The sequence below is a fragment of the Myxocyprinus asiaticus genome, chromosome 17 (assembly GCF_019703515.2).
Source record: "Myxocyprinus asiaticus isolate MX2 ecotype Aquarium Trade chromosome 17, UBuf_Myxa_2, whole genome shotgun sequence".
NCBI classification, from domain to species: domain Eukaryota; kingdom Metazoa; phylum Chordata; class Actinopteri; order Cypriniformes; family Catostomidae; genus Myxocyprinus; species Myxocyprinus asiaticus.
The window spans coordinates 40,192,207-40,213,653 of NC_059360.1; the positions used below are offsets into that span (position 1 = coordinate 40,192,207).

Here is a 21,447-nt window from a genome sequence, read left to right on the forward strand (position 1 = left end):
GTAGTTCTAGTGTTTTCAATTTAACAAAGGGTGAATATAATTTAGAAATCACTACTTTTAGTTTTTATTAGCATTTTTCATATTGTCCCAACTTTTTTGGAATTGGGGTTGTATTTGGAATGAACAAAGTCGACAACATCTATCGTCACTTTATAAATGACATGGAGTACAGAAAAACATTTGTAAATATGCAACAAAAGCTATAATCTCTAGTTAATTAGCTTATATCATAGTTCACTATTACACAGCTGTCTGGAATACTTGATTCTGATTGGTCAAATCATTCTGTGGTCAAATATTTTTGATATGACCGCTAATTTTATGTCTCCATTTCAATAATTTAAACTCAAATCAATATTTCATGTCTATTTATTTAATTATTTGGCAAGGTGCTGCTTAATAAATGGAAAATTGGACAGTCAGCTGGTAATTACAGCAAAACAAACCCATTCAGGGTGTTTATTTTGTAATAATTACCAGCTTACTGTATAATATCACTTACCAATTCATTGCTCAAGACATAAATTCATAATGAAGTCGTAAATTCACACTGATGATAAAAACAACATTGATAATTAACTCAAACAGCTGCGCCATACAGGCATCAGTGAGCTTTATGAGACTTGTTTATCTGGGACAGTGTTTTACCAGCTTTATGCCATCTATACACACTGTACTGACAAAACTATGCATGTTTGGAGCTTCTGGGATTTATCGGCAACACAAATACGGCATCGTTTATCTTATAATTAAACACAATTTTGACATCACTCATAGTGAAGTGGGTCCACTTAACAAAAAAAAGCACTTAATGGTTCAACAATAGTATTCTGTTAATGCCTATGAATTACAGTATGTTGAACCTACCTGGTCAGATACATTGTACCAGCCATAATTGAACGGGCTGGGCCGATCTTCAGGAGACAGAGCCACCACTACCAGGTTATAACAGGCTCTGGAGGTGTAGAGTAGGATAACTGCCGCCCCAATGGCAGTGGCCTGGCAGACTGATGTCCCCTTAAGTCACCAAAATCAACACATTTATATTAACAAACTAGTGACTACTTGACAACAATTCAAAAGCATGTTGAGGTCTTATGTGTCACTCTGTACCAATTAAATGTTGTTCCATTATATAACATCCCAAATCCAAGCGAACATGTCCATAGATACAAAACACAACAGTAACATATTACTGCCAAATTTGCCACTTTGTTGTCTATTCCACTTTATCCCTAAAAAAGGAACTGCCCTTTGGGAATTAAGAAAGTTGTATCATATTTTACTGTATAATAGCATGCATGTCTACTAACCTTTGACTCCAGGTAGACATTGGCAGAAGACATTTTAGCAATCTTGAAGATGCAGATGGCGAGTGAGATGGCACAGAGCACAAAGAGGCTGTCGTTAACTAGCACACGTGCTAGCACGGCATCCTTCACCTGGCTCTCTTCGCCATTCCCCTGCACCAGCATGGCACATGTCAAGTTCACCACCAGGAAAAAAATACTGGCCAGCAGAAAGCCCAAGCGCAGGGGCACCCTGCAGAAAGTGGAAGAGAGGCCAACAAGATCACACACAATACACAAATATGTGCAAATATGCCAAATAAATACACACATGCATACATATATAAATTGGCAATTTAGCATGATTACTAATATACAGGTGCATCTCAATAAATTAGAATGTCGTGGAAAAGTTCATTTATTTCAGTAATTCAACTCAAATTGTGAAACTCGTGTATTAAATAAATTCAATGCACACAGACTGAAGTAGCTTAAGTCTTTGGTTCTTTTAATTGTGATGATTTTGGCTCACATTTAACAAAAACCCACCAATTCACTATCTCAAAAAATTAGAATACATCATAAGACCAATAAAAAAAACATTTTTAGTGAATTGTTGGCTTTCTGGAAAGTATGTTCATTTACTGTATATGTACTCAATACTTGGTAGGGGCTCCTTTTGCTTTAATTACTGCCTCAATTCGGCGTGGCATGGAGGTGGCATGGAGGTTTGTGGCACTGCTGAGGTGGTATGGAAGCCCAGGTTTCTTTGACAGTGGCCTTCAGCTCATCTGCATTTTTTGGTCTCTTGTTTCTCATTTTCCTCTTGACAATACCCCATAGATTCTCTATGGGGTTCAGGTCTGGTGAGTTTGCTGGCCAGTCAAGCACACCAACACCATGGTCATTTAACCAACTTTTGGTGCTTTTGGCAGTGTGGGCAGGTGCCAAATCCTGCTGGAAAATGAAATCAGCATCTTTAAAAAGCTGGTCAGCAGAAGGAAGCATGAAGTGCTCCAAAATTTCTTGGTAAACGGGTGCAGTGACTTTGGTTTTCAAAAAACACAATGGACCAACATCAGCAGATGACATTGCACCCCAAATCATCACAGACTGTGGAAACTTAACACTGGACTTCAAGCAACTTGGGCTATGAGCTTCTCCACCCTTCCTCCAGACTCTAGGACCTTGGTTTCCAAATGAAATACAAAACTTGCTCTCATCTGAAAAGAGGACTTTGGAACACTGGGCAACAGTTCAGATCTTCTTCTCCTTAGCCCAGGTAAGACGCCTCTGACATTGTCTGTGGTTCAGGAGTGGCTTAACAAGAGGAATACGACAACTGTAGTGTCTGTGTGTGGTGGCTCTTGATGCCTTGACCCCAGCCTCAGTCCATTCCTTGTGAAATTCACCCAAATTCTTGAATCGATTTTGCTTGACAATCATAAGGCTGCGGTTCTCTTGGTTGGTTGTGCATCTTTTTCTTCCACACTTTTTCCTTCCACTCAACTTTCTGTTAACATGCTTGGATACAGCACTCTGTGAACAGCCAGCTTCTTTGGCAATGAATGTTTGTGGCTTACCCTCCTTGTGAAGGGTGTCAATGATTGTCTTCTGGACAACTGTCAGATCAGCAGTCTTCCCCATGATTGTGTAGCCTAGTGAACCAAATTGAGAGACCATTTTGAAGGCTCAGGAAACCTTTGCAGGTGTTTTGAGTTGATTAGCTGATTGGCATGTCACCATATTCTAATTTTTTGAGATAGTGAATTGGTGGGTATTTGTTAAATGTGAGCCAAAATCATCACAATTAAAAGAACCAAAGACTTAAACTACTTCAGTCTGTGTGCATTGAATTTATTTAATACACAAGTTTCACAATTTGAGTTGAATTACTGAAATAAATGAACTTTTCCATGACATTCTAATTTATTGAGATGCACCTGTATATTAGCAATCATGCTAAATTGATAATTTGGTACTAGAAATTCACTTGCCATTATATCAAACACAGTTGAAAGCTATTTGGTTCGTTAAATGAAGCAAACATTGTCTTTGTGTTTGTTTTTGAGTTGCCACAGTATGCAATAGACTGGCATGTCTTAAGGTCAATATTAGGTCAATATTAGGTCAAAAATGGCAAAAAAGAAACAGCTTTCTCTAGAAACTCAGTCAATCATTGTTTTGAGGAATGAAGGCTATACAATGCTTGAAATTGCCTTCAAACAAAGGCGTACACTACAGTCTTCAAAGACAAAGGACAACTGCCTCTAACAAGGACAGAAAGAGATGTGGAAGGCCAGATGTACAACTAAACAAGAGGATAAGTACATCAGAGTCTCTAGTTTGAGAAATAGACACCTCACATGTCCTCAGCTGACAGCTTCATTGAATTCTACCCGCTCAACACCAGTTTCATGTACAACAGTAAAGAGAAGACTCAGGGGTGCAGGCCTTATGGGAAGAATTGCAAAGAAAAAGCCACTTTTGAAACAGAAAAACAAAAAAAAAAGTTTAGAGTGGGCAAAGAAACAGACATTGGACAACAGATAATTGGAAAAGAGTGTTCTGGATCTTAACCCCATTGAGCTTTTGTGGGATCAGCTAGACTGTTAGGTGTGTGAGAAGTGCCCGACAAGACAGTCACATCTATTGCAAGTGCTACAGGAGGCGTGGGGTGAAAAGTCACCTGAGTATCTGGACAAACTGACAGCTAGAATGCCAAGGATCTGCAAAGCAGTCATTGCTGTACGTGGAGGATTTTTTGATGAGAACTCTTTGAAGTAGTTTAAGAAGTTCTGATTTTTTTTTTCAAATTGTAATAGTAATTTGACAGATGACAGTGAGCAGAGAGCACGGCACCACTGTAACCGGTCCTGCTTGGCCTGCTCCGAGTGGGCTTCGAACCAGGGTCTCCGGCATGGGAAGTGGGCACGCTTGCGCCACCAAATGGAATTGCAAAAATAAACAATGTCTTCTAAATAAGCTTCTCATATGCCCTTTATCAAACAAAGAGATAGTCAATCCCCACTACTTACACCATTGGTTAAGAAATGTTGTTGAGGCGGGTCTAAACGGGTTGCTCAAAACAAACAGATATTTTCATAAAACAAAGACACAGTGTTTAGAGTTTTCGAAAAAAGCGACTTCCGGAAATGAGAAGCAACTGTCAAAAACACAGAAAAGGAAAGGGCTTCACTCCAAAATAAAAGCTAAATTTAAATGGAAATCAGTATGACAGAAATACAGTATATCACTAATGTAATGGAATATTCACTGTAATACTACTACTACTACTACTACTCCACTACTACTACTACTAAGTACCAAAAAGGAATTATCGGTACTTGTTCTCAAAATATTGTAAATCACGACATCCCTAACTGTATACATCTGGACATTTCACTTTTATGGAGGGCCAAATTACTCAAAATAAAATCATTAAAATAAATAACATTTAAACAAATCATTAAGTTCATATTGAAATGGTTAAAAAAAAATAAAAAATAAAAAAATAATAATATTAAACGATTATTGAAATTGCAAATAATACATTTTCATGGTTTCGGCACTTCACTCAACGATAGTCGCCGTAACTTTTCAAAGTAGGACGTCCACATCAAAAATGTCCTCTTTTAGCTTTACATCATGCTGAAAATCCCTCAAAAATACATCACATTATGTAAGTCAAACGCATTGCGAAAGCAGTTTCATGTTGCTTTTAAAGCTCAAAAAAGACAATAAATCTCACTTTATGATGAGGACTATACTCTTTGCTTAGATCTGTCTGGGCCAAACCCAAGCTGTCACAATCCTCCCTCTGCCCCCTTCCCCCTCCATTCCACCACATGATTTCCCCACTCATCCTGACTCACAGACGGGACAGGGTGGGGAGGTTGGGAGGATTTGATCTCAAAGCTTTTCACTCAGCATCACCTGATCAAAGCCCGTATTTGGACAGATTGATGCTTCAAATGGAAAAAACTGAGAGCCTGAATTAAGTTGCCTAAAACTTTAATGTTCAGACATTGACCAAAAAAATAAAAATAAAAATAAATAAAAAAAATAAAATAAAAAAAAATCTAAATCCTTAAAGGAATAGTTCACCCACAAATTAAAACTCAGTCATCATTTACTCACCCACATGGGGCTGCCAAGCTAAAAAAAAAAAAAAAAAGACAAAAAAAAAAAAAACACCATAAAAATATACCATATGACTTGTAATCCACCATTTAATCCATACTGACTCATATGAGCTATATTCCAAGTTATCTGAAGCCATTCAACAAGTTTGTGTGAGGAACAGAACCAAATTTATGTTGTTACTGGCTGAAATTCTTCACCTTTGCGATAGCTCTCATTCACGCTTAGGTTAATTTAAAAACTTTCAAATGTGACATCACAGATTGGAGTTGGAATATAGTGCATAAATTATATGGACTACTTCACTGTAATTTTATGGTGCGTTCTCACTTTTGTACCAGACATCCCAAGTATCCATTCACTTTCATCGTACAGAAAATAGCAGGCAGAACATTTTTCTAAGTAACTTTAAAGAAAGTCATACGGGTTTGGAATTACATGAGGGTGAGTAAATGATGACAGAATTTTCATTTTTGGGTGAACTATTTTTAATTTTTTTTCCAAATCATGTTACTTTGAGGCTAGCAAGGCTTTATAACTGCAGTTAGTGCAATAAAACACTTTTGAGAGAAAGTTGAGCAACATTTCAGGTGTGACAGCAGTTTAAAGTGCTTGAAACAGCAAAGAAAGTCCATTTTTAAAACTGGATTCATCCTTTATCCAACCTTCATCTCTTTAAGCCACCACATACTGTATAAGCACAACATGTAGCAGCTTGGAAGGAAAATCTCTTACTTGTACTTGTTGAGTTCCAGGGAATATTTTGCTTTGGCTTTGAAGATCACCTGAGAAAGAAACACATAAAAAAATATATTTATTACCTAGAAACATAACAGGTCAAAACACATAACAGAGGTCATCCACCAGGCAAAAATCATAAGGAAGATCTCTTAGAAATGTGATAGTCTCTCAGTAAGATTTAAGGGACTGCATCAATTATGTCTGTCACACACACTGTGCAGGATGGGTTGCAAGTCAAAGTTTAATACTTAGGGCAAGGGGTCCATTCTAGGGGTCCCTGACCAAAGTACGAACAATAGCAGTAGTGATACTTTTCTCAAATGACCGCATAAAAAGGGGCCAAGACGTGTTAATGGTAAAGAATAAACATTGTTTTCACCAAGCGAGTTCTGCTATCAGTACTGCTTGCAGTCCAAGTGACGACTTCCTCGTGCTGAAAATAAATAAGATGACCAAGGACCAGGACGTATCTCGGAGTTTGTTTAAACAGAAACATCTCCTCACTAAGCAAACACCCTCAGAGCTCAATAACCACTGAAAGATATTGGCTAAATGGGGTCGTTGACACTGGGACTGACTCTAGCCTAAGGTCAGCCATAGGTTATTGATAAGTGTCCACAGAGCTGTGCCTGGACTAATTTCACTCTAGTGTGGCATTCAAGCAATTCAAATAAAAGTTCATCCATTAGCAGGTGAGGCAAACTATATGAACATATGAACACATACAGTACCAAAATTATCACTGTAATTAACACTGAAGAATGTTAAAGTGGATATTTATAGTAAAAAAAGCACTTAAATATTGATCTGTTTCTCACCCACACTTATATCATATCGCTTCTGAAGATATGGGTTTAACCACTGGAACCATATGGATTACTTTTATGCTGCATTTGTGTGCTTTTTGGACCTTCAAATTATATTATATTTTATTATAGTCAAATATTTCTGTCCTAAATTTTTCACTTTCACAAGTTATTTTAAGGCTCTACGATTAAACCCAAGAGCCCTTATTTCTCATGAAGACTGAAGGAAGAGATTCTGTGTATTTGAAAATCTGTTTCTTCAAATAGATTAAGCGGGCGTTTCCTCTTCTAAGCCACTGCTTGTCATTAACACTGCGTGTATAAACCAGCAATGACCAGGAACATTTTCCATTACAAGATCGTTAAATTAAAGTAAAACCCTTTGCGGGAGTTTGCTGCGTATCTGCGGTGTGGGACAATGAGACGCTCAGAGTTCATTTGGAGTGCTCACATAATGCAATTACATAGGAAAAGGATACACACAAACATGCCGTTCATGGTATTTATATTTTATATATATATATTCGCTTAATTCTGTCCTCATTATTTGGACAGTAAAATGTGATTAGAATTTGAAGTGCACAATAATCGGTTAGATCAAATAACCACAATCAGTCGATTATTTAATAATCGAAACAGGCCTACTCATCGCGAAAACTAATAAAAAACCGTTTATCCTGAATAACTGTGTTGAGACATCTTCTCCTAATTGCATATATACAAGTGATCTGCGTTGCTAACCTAAACAAAACTCTGAGGGTAATCATAGTCATAATTTATAAGAAATCAGCACATTACTAATCATCATCATCATAATAATAATAATAATAATAATAATAATAATAATATGATATTTGTAATGTGCTTTTTATCATACCCAAAGCGCTACAATACAGAGTAAAAAACACAACACCAGAGCATAAAATATATACATGTAAAAAATAACAAAAGGGAAGTTAATAAAGAACAATCATGGTAGTAATGAGAATTCACAGATAGCAATGATTTCTCATTAAAGCACTTTTGGAGCTAGTTTTGGATAAATCCTCGAGACTTAAGTAATCCTGCTTTGCGGCCCCTGGCTTTCCTGTGCTGTAGATTATCAACCAAACATAGTTAGCAATAACTGAAACAGGATCTGACTCTTTTCTGCTTCAGCCTGTTGAAAAAATTGTCTGTTTTGGATTCTACATGAATTGCAGATTATAAAATTAGAAAGAATAAAAAAATTGAATTTTTTTTTTTAAACACAATATTTAAAATGTAATACTAAATTTTAATAAAACAATATTATTATTAATATTATGAGTATTATAAAACTGAATAAAAAATAACTACAGCTGTGTAATATCTGCATAATTTTGCAGCACTGGTTGTTTGTCTTCTGTTACGATTATTATTATTACTCAAACAAAAAAGTACCAAAAAGTACTGTGTACATCTTTTTATTAATTTTTTTAGACATCGTGTCATGGCAATAAAATTTACACAAACATTTTACACCAGCCTAAAGTTTACTGGTCATAGCTTCTCAACAAGCCTGATCAGGCTTGTCAGCTGGGTAGTTTTAGGTATTTTTTTTAGCTGGTCACTCTAACACCAACAAACTAGCTTGGGTTGATTTAAGCCGTTTTTGTCAGCAGTAATTGTATGGAAATACCACGTCTTTTACCATAGTAACACCATGTGTGCACATCAATCAGCTGGCTAGTCCAGTAGTCAGGGCACTGGTCAGTGAGTCAGCCATTTCTAGGGCTGTCCCAATCGCAAAATCATTCCAGTGCACTGAAACGTTCACCTTACCTGTGCCTGACTTCATGTTCGCGATATACTGATTCATGACATTGACCTAGGGAGCTGATTAAGACATACTTCATGTTTTTTGGACATGTAATATGGTAGTACCATGCATGCTATTCTCTGAAGTACCATGGGTACAATGTGAACATTCACATTGGAGTACCATGTGAATACCACGGTATATGAATATGGTAATCGAACAGTACCGTGATATTACCATATGATACCAACACTTTTCCATGTTACTGCCAGTCCTTTTTTGTAAGGGTAGTGGTTTCCGGTGCGATTTTGTAGATTGCTTAGATTGAATTATATATATAAAAAAATTATTATAATAATTATATACATATATTTGCATATTTTATAAAATACACTGAATATTGGTGACACCATTGATAAATGCACAATATACTTTCACAAGAGGAAATGACAAGATTTAAAGGTGCTTTATGTAAGATTGACAACAAACATTTGAAATGGGTACTGCAGTCCAAATTCAAAATATTGGAGAGGTGTCTGCCCTGCCCCAGACTCGAAGCTTATGTGGGTTGCCAGAATGAGGGCACGCAACAGGATCCATTTTAAAGGATTTCTGGGCTTTAAGCTGTCACCATCTTCCAAAGATCTCCAATATTTATCCTTGTTTTACTACGCCTCAGGTCATGGTGGTTTTTAGACGGATGGTGAAGCTTTTTAGGTCGGGTGGAATCTGTTATCACTGATCCAGTTCGTTTGCTGGCTTCCAGCACGCAGTGTTGTTTGCCTGCACACTTGTTCAAATCTGGCAACCCGGCGGTGTCTAAATACTATTGGTGAGTGGGCAGTGGGCGGGATCACTCAGGCCAAAACATAGATTCCAGCCTGGAATGGAAACTTCAAAGTAGAATACACTGGCTGTAGCATTATGTATATGTACTGGCATTGTTATTGCCAGTATTTCAACTTAGCATGTTTCCTAATTCTCTAATGACATATTATGGTCATTTTATGATTTAGTACATAAAACACCCTCATTTGGCCCGTTAGTGGAAACGTGGCTATTGGTGTCAACATCAAATACAGAGACTCCCTAAAGACAAAGCTACAAGAGTTATGAGAGGGAATCAGTGCTGGTTCTTAATTAATGTCTACGTCTGTGTTACCAAACTAGGGTGGCTCAAAAGGAGCAGAGTCTTCACCTCAGCTGAGAGCTGAACTGGCTACAAAACGGCTAAATACAGTGGGAGAATACAAGATCCTCCATTCACCTGTCCACACAGGCTGGTTTTGACAGCCATGAGTTGCACAATTGCAAATTAAGAACAGATGCCGTACTATTAGCATGCACAAGGGCAGTGAGCTGTGTTCTAGTGTTCATGCACTGTGCAAGTACGCACAGGTTAGTCAATCATAAGAGGTCATTTACATATAGGAATCTTAAAGGTACACAAACAAAAACATCCAATTTCATTCTCTGGGTCCAAGAATAATCTTTTTTGGTGCAAGAGACCTTGACTAACAGAAGTATAATTAATTGGAGGAAAAGAAAAAAAAAAATACTACAAAAAGTTCAGAACAAGAAAGTTGACTGTGTGTGTTTGTGTGTCTCCCTTTTAGCAGATGCACCGCAGACTCCACTGGGACATGGCATCCCATAATGCCGAGTAAAACAGAAGAAAGTCTCCCAAAATAAACACAGAAACTGCGCTGCAGTGTTTGTCATCTCACCAGAGAGCAGCAGGTTCGAGGGACCAGTGTTGCCCCGAGCACTGTGTTTTCACTGAGAAAAGGCTGCATTAAAAGCTCCAATTTATCAGCTCTCTGCTTCCCATCCCAAACCATGCAACCTCACATGCAAAAAGAAGGTCAGCACGCTCCACATTCAATGCATGCACTGCCTTCACTCCTGACAGACGTGACCACTTGACCTGCAAGTAGATTAGACTTTTTTTGTTCGACACAAGATGGAGAAAGGTACAGGTCAGATGAGGCATTTTAACTTTTAATTTGACATCCGGGTCCGCTTGAAAAGGCGGTCTGGGGTACGGTTCATGTTAACTCTGGTACGGTTCACTGCTGATATGAACACAATCGTACCAAATTGCAATTATTAAGGCCAAAGTATACTTCCGTGTTGCATATCGCAAATTGCATCATCAGCACAGCCACCTCGTAGATATTCTTGACCCGCGCATGCAGTCCTCGTCTGTGCGTGTCACTGTGCATGTGCTGGCCATTGACTGTACTAAAAGAGTATCACAAAGCAGCTATAGTGCGCATGCGTTGAACGTGTTTGTTCGCAGTCAGAAAAGTATACTCGCAAAGGCAACACACTCGTGATCTGATTCGTGCAAAAATGAAGTATACCTGGGCCTTTATGGTATAATGCATTTCCCCTACCTACTTGTGTCCAAATACACCACCTTCAGAGAGCAGCTCACATTCTTCACATCTCTTTCAATGCATCCACAGTCTTGCGGCAGACAAATGCTAATATATATCACATCATTGCACATTCAATGCGTCTGTGGGAGACAAACAAAAGTGCTGTTCTGTGCATGGCAAGATTTTTTTAGTAAATCCAAAGAGACAAACTTTAATACTTCACTTAACACAGTAATGTCTTCTCAAGTTGTTACCTAGTTACAGTGGTAAACAGCTGCCGCTTGTACTCACGTTGATGACGTAATCGGACCGTGGTTCTGACCCAAATAACCCAATCTTAAGAAAAAAGACGTTTTTTTTTTCGGGAATATAAAACATTCTTAACTTTTTCTGTATTGTAGTTAAAGGTGCTGTAAACGATTTTTTCATGGAAAGGTATGCAAAAAATGTTCCTACTCCCTGAAAGACATTAATGAAGTAAGCGTCGTGAGATATCTCACCGGTCTCTGTGACAGCAATAGACTCTGTAAAAAACAAATAAAAATGTGTCTGCGAACCACGGCCTCTGATGCTTTCTGCCTGTTAATCATTTTGCGCGTTCTCATAGTATTGTTGTTGCAGTGAATTAATGAGGCTTAATGTAATTTTTATGCCATGTTGGTCATAACAGTTGTCAACTGAGGGCGCTATTTTGCTGCTTTTGTTTTTGACAACTGCTTCTGCTCGATGTCGGTCTCAATAAATCTCATTTGGTATTTTTGGAGTACAGGGTTTTGGAAAGAGGGGGCGTGGCTAATCCAATTGATCGGCTTGTGGAAATGTCAGAACAGCTAAAAGAATTATTTTCTTCTTACAAACATTTTGTGAATCCCGCTCCTGGTCCCTAGCTATGGCTCAGTTCTTCCTTCATTGTAAGTCTATGGTATTTTTTTCAGCCCGTTTTATTGTCACCCATGTGAAAATCGTAAGTGCAACCACTTATAAAAAGCAATAGTACACCTTTTTTAAATAAAGCGCAAAATCCCATTCATTTTTTTTCATACTGGACTTGATTATTAACAATAACTTATAAACTTTTAAAGTCAGACCTAATGTGAGCTCAGAAGTTGTTAACCAATGGTATTCTGCTAAAGCCATCAGTCCACCTTATTTTAACTTAATTGTTTAAAAATTGTGCTTAGTGGTGGAAATTCTGGTGAAGAACTACACTAACCTTGATCCAGCAGAGAAAAGATCCACAATCAGTGAGTCGCAGCCAAGAAAGCCACCAAACAAGCTGGTAGCAAACAGCCCACTCCCATGACGCTATCAAGTCAGTCTCCCAACACTCTAAAACTACTTATATATATATATATATATATACACACATACACACACACACACACACACACACACACACACACACACACAGGCGGCCAAACGTTTGTCATAATCTACAGATTTTGCTGTTTCAGAAGGAAATTGGTACTTTAATTCACCAAAGTGGCATTCAACTGATCACAAAGTATAGTCAGGATATTACTGATGTAAAAAACAGCACCATCACTATTTGAAAAAAAGTCATTTTTGATCAAATATAGACAGGCCCCATTTCCAGCAGCCATCTTATCCTTGAGTAATCATGCTAAATTGCTAATTTGGTACAAGAAAATCTCTTGCATTATATCAAACACAGCTGAAAGCTATTTGGTTCGTTAAATGAATCTTAACATTGTGTTTGTGTTTGTTTTTGAGTTGCCACAGTATGCAATAGACTGGCATGTCTTAAGGTAATATTTAGAAACCGCTTTCTCTAGAAACTTGTCAGTCAATCATTGTTTTGAGGAATGAAGGCTATACAATGCTTGAAATTGCCAAAAAAAAAACAAAAAAACTGAAGATTTCATACAAAAGGTGTACCCTACAGTCTTCACTTCTGACTATACATTGTGATCAGCTGAATGCCACTTTTGTGAATAAAAGTAACAATTTCTTTCCATAAGAGCAAAATCTGTACATTATTCCAAACTTTTGGCCACCTGTGTGTATATTTAAAAAAAATTCACTAAACTGAAAATATATTGTTTATATACTTCCAATTAACAACTTTATATATTTCCATCTTTTGAATTTGATTGTCATTCGCAATGCTTCACGGGATTGTAGTTCATTCCCTCATGAAAAGTCTTGAATGTCTGTCCTTTAGTCCGATTTTCAACTACATTTTTTTGCTTAAAATCAAAGTTTGTTTGAATCATCTCGGAGCTGGTTGGTTTGGTTCATGTCTTAGAAATCTTTTATGAAAGACTGCATGAAATCCATATGAAAAACTGAATGGCCAAATCGGCTGAAAAAGTGGGCAGGTACTGTTGCGTTCTATAAGACGCACAATTTGAGTTATTCATGTGTGTAGCACAAACGGGTGCTAAATAAGACAAGTTATGCGACAAACAACCTTAGCAAGCACCAATAATAATTATGAAATAAAATAAAATTGTAAGATGAAATTGAATTTAAAAAAACAAGGAACATAACAGTGAAAGAAAGAAAGAGATAGAGAGAGAGCGAGAGAGAGGCAAACAAAAAGGGTCTGGATAACAAAAAAGGTCTGGATTCTGAACTATTACAAGTGTGTTCTGGTTGGGCTAATATGTGAATTCATGACTTTTATAAGCACATAACACACACACTCAGGCACGTACACAACCATCACTTTTGTCCAATCATAGAAAAGAATAAAAGAAGGCTGAAAACGGGCAGCAGATTTCTCAGAGCAGTGATATGTGGGTTGAGCCCTTTCTGTGACCCATGTGCACACATTTGTATCTCTTCCTTAAAATGTATTATTAACACGAAACATCCACATCACACGGAGCCTTCCTCTTTTAATGATCGTGTGAAATGTGATCTACTCGTGACACTTCTGAGCTCAAGCAAGAGGATTTATTTTCCATGATTAAAGCTGAAGTGTGTCATTTCTGGGCCACTAGCATGACTAAATGGAATTGCAAAAATAAAGATTGTTTTCAGACAGGTTTCCCAAACACTCCCCCATCTTCCATTGGCTTGATAAACAGATTCCCACCCCAAACTCATGCTTTTGGTTGAGCAAATGTTGCGGTGTTGGGCTGGTTTGAATGCTCAAACCAGAGCCACACTGTTTACACATTTTGGAGATATCAATTTACAGATGTCTTACTTGTAGTATATTTTAAAGTATTTCAAAATATGCTAATGGTTTATGGGTAACAATATCTGTTTCCCTGGCTGAGAATCCAAACAAATATAGTCCAAAACTTTCCAGAAAGTTCTCTGTTATGTAAAGAATCTGCAGACTGGAAAACCACAGCTACTTGCTTGACCTGACAGCAGATCACATGCAACTGCTCAGTGCACATGACTGATTTACCAAGCCAGAGAGAAGGAAAGCTTTCATCTGCATGGACACTGAGGCCTTCTGAAACATTTACATGCTTGAACTCATCATTTCCTGTTTTCCTCATTGGTAATCAGAACACAAGCCAGCAAACACACACTTTCCCCTCCAGTGCCTCATGTGAAGAGGCCCGGAGGAGGTTTAATACCAGTGATTCATCTACCTGCACTGGGAGACAAATCTGGAATATTTCCCATGGTCTGTTTCATACTTGTTTTACTAAAAGATTGCAACTCAGAGCTCGCATTGCACAGGTCTGAAGCTTGTAATATGATGGTCCAGTGAATATTAATTTTAGCAATGCTAGTCTCAGCCTCATGGGCCGCCTGATTAAACTGCTCAATGAGGACTTTAAGGCATTACAGCATCATTTAACGATGCGTGTTGTGAAAACAAATAAAAATGACAACGCAGAAATGCACACAAAAATTGCAAGAGCTAGCTGAAATCCATTTTTCAGGTCACATGCTTTTTATGACACTATCGGTTAGGTTTAAGGTTTAGGGTAGGGATGTAGGTTTTGTTGATTTAAAACTCGATAGAGCATTAACCTTAAAAACGTTGACGGTATGGGAGAAAATTTAATTAGTTTTTAGCGCCACACAGTGGACAATTCACCTCAGAAATGCCGCAATACGTGTAAGGAACAATGTAATATCATTTAGTAGGAATGGGATGATATATTGACTTTCGATATATTGCGAACCAAAAAAAAACAAATAACGAAACAAATCGAGGCACAACTCAATATTTCGAAATCTGCAACATTGTTTTCTGTCCATGTGATCATAAAAGTAATGACCCGTCAAACATCATAATCTCTCTATCACTTGATTTTACCCCTACTGCACTTTTTTCTTCACTGTTTACAGGGGTCGCACAAGGTCCTTGAAGTGCTTAAAGTGCTTGAATTTAGCTTTTAGAAATTTAAGGACTGGAATACCTGGAAAATTGCCTTTTGTTGAAAAGTGCTTGAAATTAAAACTGACCATTTCTACTGTTATGTGTCCATCAAATATAAGATCCCGCACTCCACTTTCATTGAATAATGTGTCTTTTAATGTATTTCCTGTTCTTTAGTCAGATTAAAAAACATTTTTTTATTTTTTTTTAAAAATCACAAATAGCATGGATGCGCTAAAAAACACCCAGAGACTTCTCTCTTGTTAATAAACCGAAATAGTGAGATGCTCGTTGAACTCTTTAGTGGCAGTAACCTTTTTAGTGCTTGTAATACAAATGAATGTAAACTATGTTTTTTATCTTGTAAATTGTACAAATTATTTCAAACATTGATTGAAAGTGTGATAATACACTTTCACATACTTTTCAGTACAGGTTCTGTTCAGTTCTGTTGCTTGTTCTGCCCCTGATCAGCCTGAATGTATCCCACTAATTTTGAAGGTTTATTTGTTTATGATCTTTTCTTACAGAGAAAGGTAAGCTATATGAGAAACTCATATTTATATTGTGTTTTAAAGAACTTTATTTTGATGAGAAATTTTAATGTGCATTTTGCACAAAATAATAATAAACACAATTTTGTCATACTTTGTCATTTAAATGTCGTTTTACTGAATCGAGATTATATCGAATCGTGAACCTCATATAGTACATTGAACCGAATCGTGACATAACAATAGTATCCCATCCCTATCATTTAGCAAAAATGTTGCCAGTCAATTTTCATGAGATCAGGCTGATATTAATGCATATATCTGCCTCAAAGCCATTTGGACTAAAAGCCACAAAACTCCACATTTGCATTAAAATCTGCTATTTAAAAGTACAGTAGCAAAATCAGCCTGTTTAATTCTAAGGGTGAAAGAGAATGTCTGTTTTTGGTGCAAGAAACCTTAACTAACATTTTAAGCGAACCTGAATAATGAAAAACAATTAATAGTGTTGTGGTGCCTTTAATGTAGTGACATATCATCGGAGTCAAATTCAGCCCAATTATGTCGAGAACAAACAGCTGTATTTACCAGGAACAAACAAGTGGCTAATTTAGAAAGCGGGTGGCTTTAAAGGCTGTATTCTTTCAATGCTCTTGTGGACTGTCCTCGTTACCCACTTATTTCCTTTGTTAGACAAGCAGGTCTACAGTTCCTAGAGATCCCTGCCAAAGAAACTATGGCCTAGTTACAGATTAACAAACAGCAGTCCTAAACCTCTCCCAACACAACAGCACAACTGCAAAAATCTGCTGAAAAAAACCTTCCAGCCTGAATTTCTCAGTCAGCTTTCAAAGGGCAAATTGTATTTTATTCCAGCGAGAACCAGCAATGCAAACAGGTGCTTTAATAGACATACTGTAGTTTGTTAAACAAATTAGGTGGCACGGTTCTGTTACTGACCCTTATCTTGTGACTTGGCCATAAATATGAGTTTATGGAATAAATTGGAGGAGAGTTAAAGTGTTAATTGTAAATGATCTATTCTATACCAAACTTATAGGGATAGTTTACAGGACAAACAGGCTCAGAGTTGCCGGTGTTTATGCAGAATAAGAAAACAACATGCCAGTAAACTCTAATGGGCCACATTTAGAGCTGTGTGGGGTTGATGCCTCCATTTGGCGAGGTATTAAAAGATTCCTTGGCAAACTGAATTAATAAGACTCTCCCAACTGATACTGCTGAAAAAAAAAAAAAAAAAAAAAAAATAGGCCATGAATCTGCAGCCTAACATGTCAAAATTGAAGGAATGCTTCATGATTTTGCCAATACATCATGCTCAACTACTTTTATGGCCATAATATGACAGATGTTGAGTCAAGCCTGACATGCCAAGGTTGTGTCATTTTTTTTTATTATTATATTGAATAATGGAGAAATTTGACTGAATAAGTGAATTAGCTTTGTCCCTGCATTACAGCAAAAATCATCCCATTGCATCACGGTGCAGAATTAAATTTTGTGGGTCCAAATTTCACTAGACTGCTGTTTTTTTTATTTTTATTTTTTTAAGTTGTGACTGAAATCTATATAGGATTGTCTAAATACCATTAAGTTCTATCAACAAAAAGTTCAAAAATTAAGTTTTATCAACATCAGCAAGCATTTGTGGCCTGCTGTCGGTTACCACAGAAAATACTTTCAGATAGTACCTCATTTTGTAAAAACAAACAAAAATCACATTTACAGTAAAGCACTTGCAATGGAAGTCTAAGTGGCAAACAGCACCAGAATAAAAACTAAAATACACAGTTACAAGTATAGCCACAAGTCTTAAACATTATTTGTACTAACATGAGACAAGTGTGAAAGAATCGCTTACTAACCTTGGCTGTACAAAGGTTTATGCAATTTTTCAATTCCTGTCATGACTATGTAAACTCGTAAGGACACCAGAAAGGGACTGTTTACATGGAGAAAAAAAACACCCACAGGAATTACATTGGTAACGGCAACTCTAAAAGGATGATGTAGGCACATTTTTATTTGGGAGAATTAACAAAAGCACATTAACAAAATTATGAGCAGCACATTTCTGCATTTAAACCCTCCGGAATATCTTACCCCATAGACTTCCAATAGTAAATGCATTACTGTGATTTTTGTTTTAATAATCTGAGGAATGAGTTATAATTATTGTCTGTAGTAATGAACAGCATGTCACAGATTATTGAAAGAGCTTAACTTGTTTTGAACCCAGATCTTTCCTTTAACTAAGAATTGATGATCTAAATAAACCCCTTGACATACTTATTGCGGCAGCAAAAGCTGGCTACAATATGTGCCACCAACTGCATTCACAGCAAAAAACATACAAGAGTGAAAAATAGCCCCATTTACTTTTCTTTGCACCTCTTTGCAGATACGGTCTTATGTGATGCATTACACTCACACACCTACATGTAGAAATCACACATGTGATTCATGGGGGAGTTTGTGCTTAATGTTAACAGTTGGAGTTCACAGTACGCACGCTTTTAATGCGTTTCCTCCGTACAAAGAAGCTGCTGAAAGAGTACCTTTAACAATTAATTGGTCATCACTTTCGCACTACCTCAGGGATGTGGAAGATGGGAAAAAAGAAGATAAAAACCGTGAAATATGACACAGGACCCGCAGGAAATGCATAACATTATTTACAGTGCTGAAATTGCAGTCGCATTCTCAGCTGTAAGAACAACCATCATTTTGAGCTCCAGCACACTTTTTTTACATGACAAACCTGACAGACAATAATTTTGACTCAGCAAATTGCATTTACAGTAATGCACTTTCAATAAAAGTCTATTGGGCAAGGCAATTCAAGAAACAGTTCATTATTGTAATTGTTATACTGCATATTATTTTCAAGTTAAGTATATTTCATCCCCATCATTATTGTATCCTCATTTTGTGTTTTTAAATTAGTCTTATTTTTTGCAGTGTATAAACCTACTATTGTAGTCTTATGGTTCACTTGCATTGTCCACAGAAGTTGTAGATTGCAATATAAACTAATAATAAAAAATATATATATAATATAATATAGGAGGAATCTCCTCAACCACCACCAGTGTGCAGCATCCACCTGGATGATGCGACGGCAGCCATAGTGCGCCAGAACGCCCACCACACACTAGCAATTGGTGGAGAGTAGAGTGATGTAGACTAATCAGGGATGGAGTGGTTATAAATGTTTACAGGAATAATATAATAACAACATGAAAATAGTACATTATGACTCTGGCTCTGCAGGTGAAGATCTCAAAGTGATGATCACAGGCATGTCCAGGTAACCTCAAACCATGAAATTCATCCGTGCTGGTCGGTGCAGAAGAGCAGTGCTAAAACACAACTCATATAAAATGTTCTTCTGCAAGTTGCTTGCAATTTTAGGTTTCAACCAGAGATGTCGCTAGAGAGCCCAAAGTTCTGTAGTGCAGCTTTTAACAACACATTTTAGTTTGTTTTGAGTGACCCCACTCAAGAGACAATAACACTGACTCGACCAATGGTGTGAGTTGGGGGCGGGACTATCTGTTTGTTTTGCTCATCGGCAAACGCGTATTCAGAAAGCCGTTTTGAAAACAATGTTTATTTTTGCCGTTTTCTTTTGGTGGCGCTAGTGGTGCAGAAATGACATATTTCAGTGTGTGTTTGCAAGTTCCTTAACAAAAACACAAGCTGCACATTTCTGCTTTTGAACCGTCCAAATTTACTTGCCTATATACTAAGTGCATTGCTGTAAATATCTATATAGCATCGCATTTCCCTTTAAAACTAGCATGAAGCATAACCGGTCGCTACATCAAATATCAAAAGCAAATAATTTTAGGGGGTAGTTTACAAACAACTGAATTAACTCCTTACAATTGAATTACAAAAAACAATTTAATTAAATCCTTGTCCTTACGTCATAAAGAAAGCACTACAAGCCCACACAGAGGTCAGTTAATGCAAAAACCCACTTGGATATGTACCCCATGCAGGTTCAGAACCCTACCGATCTCATATGTTTTTGGAGTTGGGGTGCTTGCAGTCTTTGTCTATGCTCAGAGCAGAATGCTGCACACCCCTTTTGTTGTGCCTGGAATAGCACAGGACTGAGCAGGATGATGTAATGCTCTTGCAGCAGGTGCCTCTGATTGGCTTGCGCCTTCAAATGCCAACCCGCACAGTTCAGGCAGCATTGGTGCGTTACCCACATCTCAAACAGCTCTTGAGGAATACGCAAAAACAATGGGCAACTCTTTCAAGCAACCCTTTGCAACTCAATGTGGATGTAAGGAGAAAGACTGCAGACATGCATGTCTAGTGGTTGCATAAAAAAAAAAAAACAAACAAAAAAAAAAGGCTTCAATCAATATAACAGGACTGAAGGGCCTGTCAGTCAGGTTTGATTGTGCCACTGCTCTATGCTGACTAGGGGAGAAATAAAATGCAAAATAAGCAAGGTTAGATTAATTTCACAGATGGGGCGATGTCGCACAGAATGGAGAGGGCAAAGCACACATTTGCTGGGTTTGCCACGTGAATAAGAATAAATTATTTTCTTGAAAATTGTGGGGGGATGAAATGTAAAGGAAAAAGACGCTCATTGAAAACGCCATATTGATCAATCACTTGTACAGTATTTGAACATTGGGGGGGCGTGTCAAGATTTTTTGACTTGTACAGACAAAAGTTAAGACCACACAAGGGTCATGTTGCTTCAAAAATGTATTAGTCACATTTTCAGACATGCATTTTATTGCCTGTTGTGTAAAAAAACTGAAGTGATACAACAAGCAACAAAAACTACCAAGCACCAGGGCCATAACCAACGTAGACATTGAGGGGGCCACGTACCCGCCAAATATATATATATATATATATATATATTTTTTTTTTAAAAGTGGCCAGTCAATATGGATTTTTCAATGACTGATTCTTTATTTTTGGCACCAGTCCTGAATATTTAGCAACATCCTTGCCAACCACAACAATACGCTCATTAATGGGATATTTAAATATGGAATACGGCCTTTATTAGACTCTCCTCCCAATATAAGTGAACAAGGCACTGGAGATGGACAATATATCCTCCAATGCATGATGAGGTTAATGTATTCACAGGCGGCCAAGACTTCAGTATCCCACACAGGATGGAAGGATGGACTAATAGTGGCAATAATAGACCTCATTCAGACTTCCCTGTGAACTAATCTGTTGTGGCCAAGCGGAGGGGCTTGAGAATAGAAAATGATGACCTCCAGCTGCTCTCTTGTCCCAGTATCATGAACATAATGAATGTTTTGATGCTGTAAACCAGTGCCATAACCACCATAGACATTAAAGGTCCCTACCAATATTCAGAATAATAGTTTATGTGGGTTTTTAAATGGCCAATTATCACATATTTTACATATGGTCTTCCAAACTAGAATATTTGGTACAGTTCGTGTTGTTAACAA

General features: G+C 37.4%; 1 protein-coding gene across 1 annotated transcript in view; it reads right to left on the bottom strand.

Moving 5' to 3' along the window:
• LOC127455440 (G protein-coupled receptor 137Ba-like) overlaps window positions 1–21,447 on the bottom strand; it is a 29,204-nt gene that overhangs the window by 6,614 nt on the left and 1,143 nt on the right. Inside the window, exons 2-4 of the mRNA XM_051723353.1 lie at window positions 6,168–6,217; window positions 1,314–1,542; window positions 868–1,017 (exon numbers count right to left, since the gene is read on the bottom strand). Coding sequence (XP_051579313.1) covers window positions 868–1,017; window positions 1,314–1,542; window positions 6,168–6,217 — 429 coding nt within the window. The remainder of the gene's footprint in view (window positions 1–867; window positions 1,018–1,313; window positions 1,543–6,167; window positions 6,218–21,447) is intronic.